The 12,656-nt window shown below is 43.3% G+C and overlaps 1 protein-coding gene across 10 annotated transcripts in view; it reads right to left on the bottom strand.

Annotated features, from left to right (window-relative positions):
• LOC118109933 (membrane-associated guanylate kinase, WW and PDZ domain-containing protein 2) overlaps positions 1 to 12,656 on the bottom strand; it is a 74,122-nt gene that overhangs the window by 46,388 nt on the left and 15,078 nt on the right. For 9 of the 10 annotated variants that reach the window (XM_035157414.2, XM_035157411.2, XM_035157413.2 and 6 more), the window contains exon 2: positions 5,678 to 5,794. In XM_035157414.2, coding sequence (XP_035013305.1) covers positions 5,678 to 5,794 — 117 coding nt within the window. Of the gene's footprint in view, positions 1 to 5,677; positions 5,795 to 7,487; positions 7,784 to 12,656 lie in introns of those variants that run through there. The other variant, XM_035157410.2, reaches the window with a different exon arrangement.

Here is a 12,656-nt window from a genome sequence, read left to right as displayed (position 1 = left end):
TGACACAAGACGACAGGGAGTCTCTTGATGATTCACACACACTGAGCTGGTACCCGGTGTGTGTGGTGGTATGCACTGCAGCGTGTGTTTATGTGTGTGTGAGGTGATGAAGAGGTAAAACTACAGACAGGAGCACAAGTATAGAAAGCATCACAAAAAACTCATTAAGTGATTTGCTGCTGAGTGAGAGGATTGAAAAGAGATAGCACGTGTCCGGAGCTTAGAACGTCGAGCACTTTGCAAACATCACCAATTCATTAATCATATTTAATATTTGCTATTTCCATTTTATAAAATTCATATCATTCCTTCGCAGTTTCTGTCATCTGTGGAACAACCTTAATCCAGTGTGCCAATCAAACTGCAGGGAGCACAGAACCACATCAAAGCATGTCAGCCAGCCCTTTAACAAGAGCAAGCCAGCAGGCAAATCACCCCGTTAAGGAGAAGGTCCCTAGGGGATGAAGTCTCTCTCTCTCACACACACACACACACACACACACACACACACACACACACACACACACACACACACACACACACACACACACACACACACACACACACACACACACACACACACACACACACACACACACACACACACACACACACACACACACACACAGATGCAAGGACACACAGCCACGACAAAGAGGGGCCTGTTACATTCCCGTTATTATGTTATTATCAGTTCAGACTATTCAATCTTAAGACACAAACAGAATAATCAATGCAACAGTGTAAAAAAAACATAAACATGGATGTAAATCCATACATTGTTTATGTGCGCACACACACACACACAGTCAAATCAATGTGTTCCAACAAAACGCCCCAAAACTCAACCTATATTCTCGGTTCAATTTCAGAACAAAATTTTGGCTGCAACAATCACATATTTTTCTTCAGCCAAACAAATGGAAAAAATAAATCAGATGGAGGTGGGAGAGTTTGGTGACTACACGCTGGGACAGACTCAAATCATCACAGAGGAACAGACTCAAGGTTTCTATCAAGAAGCAGATTTTGTCCCTTTGTATTTATGGTGCCACAAAATGATCCAAAAACAGTGACAAAACAGGAATCACAGAGGAATAATGATAAAACTAATTAAATGTATTGTAAACTTATAATAAAATAATCAGGCATGTCAGTAATGGATGCAGCATTTTGAAGCGTGTAGTGTGTGGTGGGTGCAGAAAGCAGAAACTCCACAAAATGCTCAGATCAGTCCTTTCCCTTCTGCTCATTGGTTCCTGAACCAGGAAGCTAAACCAGTCATTAGAGCAGCAGGTAGAGATGGAAACATGTCACAATAGTAAATTATTATATAATAAAATCTGGTTTGTACATTATCAATAGCATAATGAATTTACCATGATTAAAAACTGTTATAAAATAACACTATAAAAGTGTGAATACAAACAGTGTATCTGTGTAGAGAGGTGACGTGATGTTTACCAACAAATACACTCACTACGCATATGTTTTAAAATGATTAAATTAAATAAATATAATCTTTTTAAGTAAAGTCCAGTCACCAGCAGCACCAACACCATCCAAACTAATTCACTTCATATATCAACAAATCAAATTCCAGTGATACGTTTGAAATATAAAGCACAATGAAGCAATGAAGAAAGTCCGTTATCACAAAGACAACCTGTTAATTGCAGATTGACCAGTCACAGCGGATCTAGATGAAAATCTTCTCGGGTGTTAGGGGACTTTATTTCCTTTCACTATCAATAAAAATGGGAAATCATTTTGTGGAAGACTGACCCAACAGGAAATTGAGTTTTAAACTACACATCGGGCAGGAAGAGAGATTGGCTGCTGGAAAAAGATTACACACACACAGAGTGATGCTGGCTGGGGGAAAACCAAAATGGAATATACATGAGCCTTTAAACTATTTATTGTATCAATATATTTTTTGAACTGAATGTATTTTCTTTTAACACTGTCATATACAGAGTGTGCACCGTTCTATATGTAATGCAAAGATGGTTGAACAATACAACAGTCTTTTAAACATAAAACATGATTTACCTCTTCTTAGACATGTCCATGCAGTGCAGTAAGTAACACTACCTGTGGAGGTTTATGTTTTGTTGAGAATAAAGCATGTTACATGCTTTACACTACATGCTTTGTTTTTTTTTTCTATCTCAAGCTGTGGTGTTGAGCTACATGGTGCAGAGAGCAATATAAAGTATTTTGTTCAGGAAAGTGCTTGTTACAACGGCATCAATTCTGCATTAACTGGAGTTTACATAAAAATGTCCTGCACGCAACAGGATTAAGGTGTCAACTTTCATATATTTCCCCACGTCACCATGATGGCTATTTTTATTATCAGTATCAGCAGGGGCCATCAGCCCTAGCGTCATCACCAGCCTCAACATCCTGGCCGTGTTCCTCCACAGCTTTTTTATCTTCTCCTCCTCTGAAGTCTCCAGTGGAGGATTCCCTGCCAGAGGCTGCGAAGCTGCGGGACAGCATGCGTCCAGAGTAGCGGATGTGAAGTGACAGAAGCTGCATGTACACTATTTATAGGCTATCTGAGTAGAGAAACGTGCTGCTCACTGTTGAAGCTATTTATAGAGCCTTTTACTGATGCCTCTGAGTAGAATGGAGGAGAGGAGATGGTTCTCTGGGGAATGACTTACGAGGCTCCCTCATATCTTCTTCTACCCCCATTCAGTGCACGTCCGTCCTTCGACTCACGCGCCTCTGCTCAGCTCATCCCTCCATCCTCTTCCCATCCTCTCACATCGACTCTCGGCTTCTCAATTTTGCTCCTCTGTCCGCTCTCTTCTTCCCTCCACACCTCTCCCCTGCTGATCTCCTCCTCCTTACCACCTCTCTTCCTCCATTTCCCCCCACCTTCTTTTAAAGGCTCTTTGCTCATGTCCGCATCCATCATCTCCCCTCTCTGTTTACTATACCCCCTCCTTTCCGTTTCTCCCATATATTTTCCTGATGTTCTCACTTCTTCGGCCTCGTTTTACTGCCTTACACTCATATCAAACAGCCCCTCACACTATGCAGACAGTAAACCACCTACAACTCTTCTCCAGGTTCCTCAACAGCAAGTGCTCCTGCAGAGGCTCAGACTCATTATCTACTGAGAAGTATATTAGACTATCAGTAACAACTGCATCTAATGCTTCAACCTGAAAACTGAGATTGATCCCCCATATTCCCCCAAGTTCTCACTTCCTCTGCCTTTTAGTTTTCATCTGCGTGACATTTTGTGAAACCACTGATCAACTCTTGCAACCTGTGAGTGAGTGTTGCTCCCTAATTAAGTGAAAATATGTGTCTATATGAATGTTCTTTAAGTGGAAGTCGTGTTAGCATTTGGCATGTGTGCATGCTGAAGTGTGAACGCATGTGGAAAACAAACCAGCAAACAAGTAAACACACAGATTAAACACAGCAGAGAGCCTGCAGGCAACGATGTGAAAAAGGTTATTAATATCAGGCGGAAAATTATCACATTGAATTCACTACATTTTTGGGGGAGAATAGCAAGACCTTGAGCCGAATGATGTAACAGGATGCAGGAGTTGATGTCAGCATGTAAGCCTTCTAGCTGTATGAACACACACTCTCACACACCTCCTCCCACGTCCTTCAGTGTGACAGCATGTTGTGATGCAGAGTGGCGTCTGCTTGTCAAGCTGACAGACTCGCACTGACAGCACGGTCAGACCGCTGCAGACACGGGAGAAAAACACTAATTTTATACCGCTCCGAACCACAACAACAAACTGCCTGCCAGGCACGAGCAGCGCGGCGCTCAGGACCATCATCCATGATTTCTAACTGTCTGATGCTGTGTCACTCTTACGGTTGAGCAAGGCCTGCTCCTGTGCATCTGCAAATGTATATGAAACATCCTCGTGTGCAGATGACCTGCTGACCAAAGACAAATTAAAGCAGGTCGGTGGAATTCTGTAATATCACAAATGTATTTAAATAAATTCAAATATTCAGCCTATGATTCAAAGCTGCAATGCAGGGGGTCTGTGAGTTGGAATTTCTATAATCTTCATTACACTGCATCAGCTTTGTTAAGTGATAGCCAGTTAATTATGGGGATGTCATTACCACTCACACATCACACAGAATAACTGTCTTTCTATTCTCACAAAAGGGCTGGAAGTGATTTAAAAAATGGTGAATAAACTATGGTTCCTGCTTCCAAAAGGGGCCTGTGCCGTCCTTCGGCCTCGACAGGGCCGAAGTGAGCAGGGACCTGCAGTGTTGAACCTCAGCCAGTCCCCATCACCTCAGCTGTCACCCTGTCAGTCCCCTTTCGCTGCACTATTACACAGCCAACAGGCTGAGAGAGGTAGAAAAGGAGAGGGAAGCAGGGTGGGCTATCTGGAGGTAAAACTGAGAGGCAGAGAAAATGTGATAGAGGGAGGCGGTGACCAAAAGCAATCAGAGAGGGAAAGAAGGAGGGAGATGCAGGGGGAACATGAGGGAGAGCAAAGCATGAAAGCAAAGAGATAAAGTGGAGGGAGGGGGGGAGGGAGGAGAGGAAAAAGAGGGAGAGAGAGGCTCAGGGACTGTGCAGCTGTGGAAGTGAATTAAACAATCACTTCTGTGTCAGCAGCTCAACACACCGGCAGAGGACTTCCAGTAGAGCAGAAGTGCTCGGCCGACGCAAAAACTATCAATGACGTCAAGAGGTAGCTCGGTTTTCTGATAATTCTGTATCCGAATCTGTCTGTTGACAGACAAACAAACGGCCGGTTGGTTCATCTTAACACCCAGACGACATAACTGAGGTTATTAGACAGGATCCTGAAACGTCAAATCTGAGTGCACTGATCCACATGCTGCATGAAAGCAGTCACATCTGTAGTCTGCAGAGTCAAGCATCACAGTGGCTCCAGTCTCCAGAGAAGCTGATTCACGAGCCGCTCCGTGTATTGACAGCAGGCGGAGCTGCTGGGGACGACATCCCCTCCATGTTAATCGCGGCAATGACATCGTCCCCGCAACAGGTACATTGATAGCACAATACACAATACACATCCACATGCAACCGACAGGAACGACGTGTCTGTTGGAGGATTCGTGTGTCCAGCTTGTCCAGTTTCTCACACACAGACAAAACAACCTTCTTCCTAATGTCCAATAGATTAACATGGTATTATTATTGTGCACCAATCAAAACCTGTGATCTGCTTTAATGGTAACAATGCTGATCGGTGTATATCTGCGTGTGTGTTGTGCATGTCGAGCGTGTGCTGAAGGGGGTAGGGCGTCACAGCAACGCAAGCCTCGAGACAAGAGGGTGGTTGCCGTGGAAACCTCAGGCTGAGAGCTCGGCAGCCGGACGATTGAGGGAGAAGAAGGAGCGATAGACGGAGAAAGAGCATGTGTGATGAAAAAATACGAGAGCAATGTCCCGAGGGTGAGGAGGAAAAAACTAATACAGAAAAAGAGAAGGAAATAAAGCCGAAGGAGGAGGGAGGGGAAAGCGATATCTTAAAAAAGAGATAAAGACAATGAAAACCTACACACACACACAGTGAGGCAGAGGAGAGGAGGAAGAGATAAGACACGGTGAGGCAGAGGAGAGGCATGAAGGAGTGATGGAGGCCAGAAGGAAGGGGAGAGAAGAAATAGAGCCATGGTGACGTGCACTCACAGGGAACGGTGCGGAGGTAGAGGTTGTCTCTGATGATCTGCTGGTGGTCGTGGTCCACTGAGCCCTTGGAGAAGCGCAGGTTGAGGTAGTGCCGCAAATCCTTGTCAACCACTCCCCCTAGACACAGAAACAGGAAGAGAGATGTTACAGCTTGCTTTCATTTTGTTGGAGTGATCTCAAGATCTTGAACACTGTTCATTCGTAGATAATTCATGATGCCTGTGAATGTATTGGAAACAACCAGAAGATGGATTCAAACGTTGCTCAAACCCACATAGCATATAATTCTAGTTGGCATCCCAAAAGATTCCAATGATACCGACTGTCTCACAACGAAATCTGGGCAAAGCCATTCAGGAGAAATCAAGAATACTTCATATTGATGGAATGGTGCAGCTTCAAAAGATTTCCTTCATCCTAAGTCTCAATATTTTTCTCAGCGTCTGCAAACTTTGTCTAGCTTCAACAAACCTGATACAGAATGAATTATATTAGAACTAGCAACTTCTAAAATTGAAGATGATTTTTAAAAATCTTAAGGAATAAAAAGGGGGAAATGAATGTTCAGGGCATTACAGGAAAAAAATGTATTCTGTGTTTTAATATGATGTGAAAATGGTTTAAACACGTTGAAAGCTCTCACTGATTTTCACACCAAAGTCAAACAGCAACAGTGATTATAAACACTGACATTAATACACACACAACACACACACACACACACACACACACACACACACACACACACACACACACACACACACACACACACACACACACACACAAATACACACACATATCATGGTAATTGTGTAAACCAGTGATCCCCTTGGGGCTAAATGTGCGGTGTCAGCAGGTTGGGTGACAAAGGGCTACAGAGGACAGAAGCTCCCACCACTTTGTCCCTGCCGCTCTGTCTGTGCTGCTGTAAAAGCTGTCTGCCTTCTCGTTTGAGTCATTTACCTGAAACACAAGTGTGAGAAACTTAAGTGCAGGCAGAAGCCAAACGAACAGCGGGCCAACATATCTGTGCTGCACACACACACTGTATGATAATGTCCATGAATAGTTTCTCCTCCCTTCATTCCAAATCAAAGAAGCGAAGGAGGATGAGAGGAGGAGAAGTTGTTCTCCACACAACGCTCAGTATGCAAGACTATCACATCCGACAGCAGGGGGGGATGAGGTTATAAGCCATGCATTTACAAATGATAAACATGTCTTCGAACTCCTGCATAATCTATGTGACCTCCTGCCAAACTAATTTGACAGCGTTGGGCCTACCCATAAAGATTAATGCAGCGGTGACTTGTCAAAGGAAACATTCAGCACATACAGTCAGAGAGAGGATTCTTTACATTGACTCTCACTGCACCGGCTGTGTGAATACATGCATGTATGACTGTGTATGACTGTTGACTGTGGCTCTGTAATAATGAATCCTTTTGGAATAACATCTTATGTAAACTGACACCATTTTAGCGAAGGCTGTGAATTGCTTCACAGAGGAGAGGAGAGGAGAGGAGAGGAGAGGAGAGGAGAGGAGAGGAGAGGAGAGGAGAGGAGAGGAGAGGAGAGGAGAGGAGAGGAGAGGAGAGGATGAGAGGGACGGAAAACAAAGGAAGATACGGTGAAATCTTGATTAGGAACATTAGGACTGCTGCAGTTTTCCGAGGGCTAAACATCAGACATTTGACATGCACAGACACCAACACACATATATGTGCATGCACACCAACACACACACACAAAAGACATGGTCAGAGGGAGCGATGGAGAGACAGACACCGTCAAGAGAAAGGCAGTGCACCTCATCAGCAGCTGCCACAGATGTTGAGAAAAAGCAGTCCTTTCTCCACAGGTATACATCCACAGACAGCCTGTCCTCTCAGGCGTCCTCTAGCCTTGCAAACAACCGCTGCACATCTTCTGCCGCCTTGGCGAAACCTCACTGTCGTCCCTCCTGCCTCCGCTTCTCAACCGCTGCTCCAACACACGCAGCACACGGCCACAGCCAATTTTAATCCCAGAGAGGAGGACGAGGATGAGGGGGAAGGGAGATGGTGAGAGACGTGGAGAGATGGAGAGAGACGACGACCGTCGGGAGAAAAGAGAGGAGGAGGAGGAGATGTGCCAGTGGGATGCCGGGCTACAACAACCTGCCTGTGGATCGGCTAGGCAGCTTCCACAGTCTTGCAGCAGCCCCTATCTGCTGCTGCAGTTATTGCACTGGAGTGTGTGTGTGTGTGTGTGTGTGTGTTTGTGTCTGTGCAATTTGTATGTGTGTTTGAATGAGATTGAGAGAGAGAAACATGCAGTGCACAGGAAATAAATGTTTATGTGTGTGAAAGCGTTTGTAGATGTGTGTCTGTCTCTCTGTGTATGTGCGTGTGAATTCAGCCAGATGCTCCCTGTCATTCCTCAAATACTCGGTGTCTCGCCCACCAGATGCTCTCCCTGTTTGACCTTGTGTGAACGTCACCAACTAGAGAGAAATACTGAGAAACGCAGAAGCAGCAGATGTCACACTGAGGTTACACACTCATACGCACACGTGGGGCTGATGAGCTCACAGCTGCAGATGCCAGTGACGATGCCTTGAGCGCCGTCTTGGGCAGGGTTTGGTCTAAATACAAGGCATAAACAAACACCAACTCATGATATGAGCACTTAGCTGAGGGCTCAATTGAGTGTGAAGGAGGATATAGCTAAATATATTTAAAAGGAGCTTTATTGGTGTAATGTTCAAATTGAGCAAATGTAGCGTGCTTAGAGTCAAACCTGACTCTGTAAACATCACAGTCAGCTTATTTTGTGACTGGCTGCTCCGGCAGAGCAGGAGAAATTTCGGAGGAAGACAGTTTTATAGATTTTCAAAAATTGTGGCACACCAAGGGGAAAACGATGACAGCCGCGATCAGTCACAAACTCATCAAGGCAAACAGCAATCATTGCAGCTTCTGCTCAGCGGAGCATTGCATAAGTACACAGGTCCATGCAGGTCACATAGTCTCCTGCCCATCAACTGTTCCCAAAAAAAAGATAAAAACACCAATCGTGTAGTGACATTTCAACAAGGTGGCCCATTGAAGCTGTCAGCACCACATTCCGTCCTGCAGCTCACTAACTGCAGTAACTGTCTCCTCCAGCAGCCTCCACCTTATTAATCAACACACCACGAATGCACAGTGGCTCTCTGTGGACGTGTCTGTCGAATTTATCTGTTCAATATCTTGCAGGATGTGTCTTCTCTGTTACTGCTGGAGAACTTAAGTCTTCACAGTAAAAAACAGCTATGCAGTGAAAGGTTCTGCATGATGAGAGAGAACATTAAGACACACCCGGTGAGTGTGTTTAACCTTGTATAGCTTTTAGTTTCCAGAGGTATTGGCAGATAGAGTCAAACACGACATGCCTTTGTTGCTTAGCAACACAAAAAAAAGCAGATTTGTTTACACAGCTGTTGATTTACCAAACACACCAACACCGGTTATTTGTTTGTCAGTATGTAACCTAACTCATGATTGGTTAAGCGCCTGTATTAGAAGGACATTGGTACCACGGCTCCATCCCATCCCGAGGTCGCTACTGCACAGACTCCAAATGATGTCACTGGTAGTGTTCAGGTTTTTTGCTTAATTTCTTGATGGGGAATGAGGAAGTGGAGATCTGTCGTCCATCTTTATAAACAGTCTATGGTTTATGCTCTCAGTTGATGACATACAGAAGAGCTGGAAGAGTGGGGAGAGAGAGGAAAAAGATGACATACAATTGGACTGGAATAAAGAGAAATTGCCGTTTACGTGACATGCATCATAGCCCCTATGATTTTTGAGAGGAGTGTTCATGGTTATTTTGCTCTACAAAACAATGTGGAACAGAAAGGCAGGAGATATTCATACAAGACTTAAAAACAAAAGCCATTTCAAACGAGAGCACAGCGAAAATATATAAACCGGTCCATCCTAAACAATAGATATTCCTGCAGTTTTACAATTTAAAATCTGTGAGTAGATCTAATTAGTCAGCTAGTATTTATTTCAACTGACAAACACTATGAAGGTACAATTTGAGACACCCTATAGTGAGTAAATCTAAGGAATAGTTTGACAAGTTACTCTCCTCCTTGAATACAATTGATAACTGATTGACGTTTTATTTCAACTGTGATGAGATGTTCACGGTTCTGCGGGTTCAGCAGCAGACGTCTGTATCAACAAGCTGCCCTTCTTCCACTTGATGGTGTAAATACCACAAAAACCAAACCCAGAGCCCACAGGCTTGTTCTGGTATTTACAACACTTCAGTAAAGAGCCTGCAGTTGATTTCAATTGTCACTGTGAACAAGAAGAAGCAGATTTGACATGAACTCAATCACTGTTGCTGCTGATGTGGTTTATTGACTCTCTCTGAGCAGCTAGACCAACAGAGCTTCCACTCCCACAGAGGACTTTGATTTTCTCCTCATTAAACAAGGAGAAATTTGGGATTAACGTCTCTTTCAAATGTTTTTTACACCATACAAACGTTTTCTGTGACACATTGACCACATATTAGTGGAAAGTCCCTTCAGTTCTTACCTTATTTTGAATTTTTGAGACTACAACAACTTGATTTGCTTGATTTTAATGTTTACATTGAAGGCTGTATTGACAAATGTGTCATAAATCAGAATCACTTCAGCTTTTAATCAAAATTAATCTGACCTGTAAAAACACACATAGTGTGGAAACTCCCGTTGACCAAACCTTAAAAAAATCTAACATAAAATTTGTATTCAAGACTAAATCCAAACTAATGCCTTTATAAGATGAGGACCAAAGATCTTCCTAATTTTTCGTTTCCTTGTTTAAATGATAAAAACCTTAACATGGTGTTGTTCAACTTTCCATCTTTCCCGGCACATTTATCTGGGGGAACATTACGGCACAGGAGGATTAAAGCTGTGAGACAGCAGGCCTGATAATGATACAACTCTTCTCCAGGAGGTTAATCCTGCGCTCAACACCCTCAGCAGGTCAAGATCACACTCCACATCTAACCTGAGGCTGAGCTAACCTGAGGCTGAGCTAACCAGCACGCAAACTATCAGCTCAGAGAAAGACTGGGAAGTCAGATATTCAACACAGCAACACAGAGCTCAGCCTCACCTGCTGAACACCCATCGCTGCTTTTCAAGCTAATTCCATTTCTCACGCACATCTGTTTTTTGACCTTTTAACTTGTACTGCGCTGTATTTGTGTTAATAATTGGCCCATAGGATGAATAAGTCATACTATTGTTTCAGATGTTTGACTTGATCTGCAGTTTTTTCATGTTCTTATATTCTTAGTATTGCTAATTATTGCTTGTTTACATTTTATAGTGTTACTGTTTCAAATTTGAATTAGGATTAAGAAGAAAAAACTGTCCAGCATCAACCAAAGTTAGCAGCAGCCTCCCAGAAGCAGAATACTCACAACACACCCAAATGCAGGAACACGGCTGGATTATATTTGAGCTCCTTTTCCAACATCTGGCTTCAATAACTTTAATAAAGTCACAAATTGAACAACAAGTTAGCTTCCTCACTTTTTGTGTCCGTGTTAAACACTTTTGTCATCTGTCAAATCAAGTCAGATTTATTTAAATAGCACCTTTAAAACAACAGGAGTTGAGCCAAGGTGCTTTACAAACATGGCAAAGGAAAAACAACACACATATGAATAAAAAGAAAGCTTTTGAAAACTTGCAACTTGCACCATTTTTCTGTATTTGGTTATCATGTGTATTTGCAATGATAACAAGTGTTTTCAAAGTGATGAAGTTGGTTTTAAGTTGCTTGTGTTTTTCTATTAGCTTGTGTTTTCTTGAGTTGCAATGTTGACCTCTCAGGGCCACCATAGGAAACGATGTGGACTTCACAAATTGGGGGAAATGGTTTATGTTCATGGTTTATCTGTTTAACTTGCTAGTAACTTGCCAGTAATTTAAACTGGAGCTTGCTTGAGGGAGGAGCAGTTAGGTTTAGAGACCGACAGGAGCCATTCTGTTTGGTTTGGGAGGCATAATTAGGTCGGACATGCCCTCTCTTCCAGGAGGCCGAGAGCGAAGGGAAGCAAATAGATTTTTTAAAATCTCTCTCCTCACAAAGTTTTACCGTTAAGTGCAAACAACCTTGTAGTCTTTAGGGACAGATGCCTGCATGCAAACTCTGACTCATTCTGCACATGAACAAACACACACACGAGGCCAAGTGTTAACAGATACATGTAAAACAAAACCTCATAATTACAGAGGAGAAACAGTGAGACATAAACATGGTGCAGAATCAAGTCAAAGCGGAGGAACGTTGTAACAATTCTCCAAATCCGACCTCGGTTTACTTTCACGATTTTCTTTTTGAGGTGAGGTCGACCAAAAGTTTCCACACTGGTGTAATAACTCCATCGTGATTGGACCAAAAATAGTTATGTATAACATGCAATTGAATAAAAACATGAACCAGCACAAGGAGAATACCAAGGCGAAGGGAAAAAGGGAGCCACAAACAGTTCCTTCATCCTTTACCCAGCTACAAGATGGTGGACATTTGCATCACAGTTCTCAGATAGTTTCAGAATCCTTACACCCGTGCACTCAAAACTTTCAAGTCCAAAAACACACTTCCGATATAACTTTTCTGCACACAATTCTTTGTCTTCTGTTGTTGACACACACACATAAACACTCCCTCCTATCCTCTTACTAAAGCACAGATACACTAGACATGCACCACAAAAAATCACAACAGCGACACAAACACATCCCCATGCTCAGCAAACCGAGGGGCTGTCTGGCCGGTTAAAGGCTAAGATCTGAGCTGATGGTTGGGGGTGTCAGGGGAGAGCTGAGGTGAAGTGCTGCTGTACCCCAGTGGTTGTCATGGAGAACAAAACTCGCAGTTGCTGATCGATAGCTTTTCCCACACTCCCACAAGAGGTCACACAGGCCACAGAG

Source organism: Hippoglossus stenolepis, chromosome 5 (assembly GCF_022539355.2).
Source record: "Hippoglossus stenolepis isolate QCI-W04-F060 chromosome 5, HSTE1.2, whole genome shotgun sequence".
Classification (NCBI taxonomy): domain Eukaryota; kingdom Metazoa; phylum Chordata; class Actinopteri; order Pleuronectiformes; family Pleuronectidae; genus Hippoglossus; species Hippoglossus stenolepis.
The sequence above is the reverse complement of the archived record's forward strand: the minus strand, read 5'-3'. Positions and strand labels throughout refer to the sequence as shown.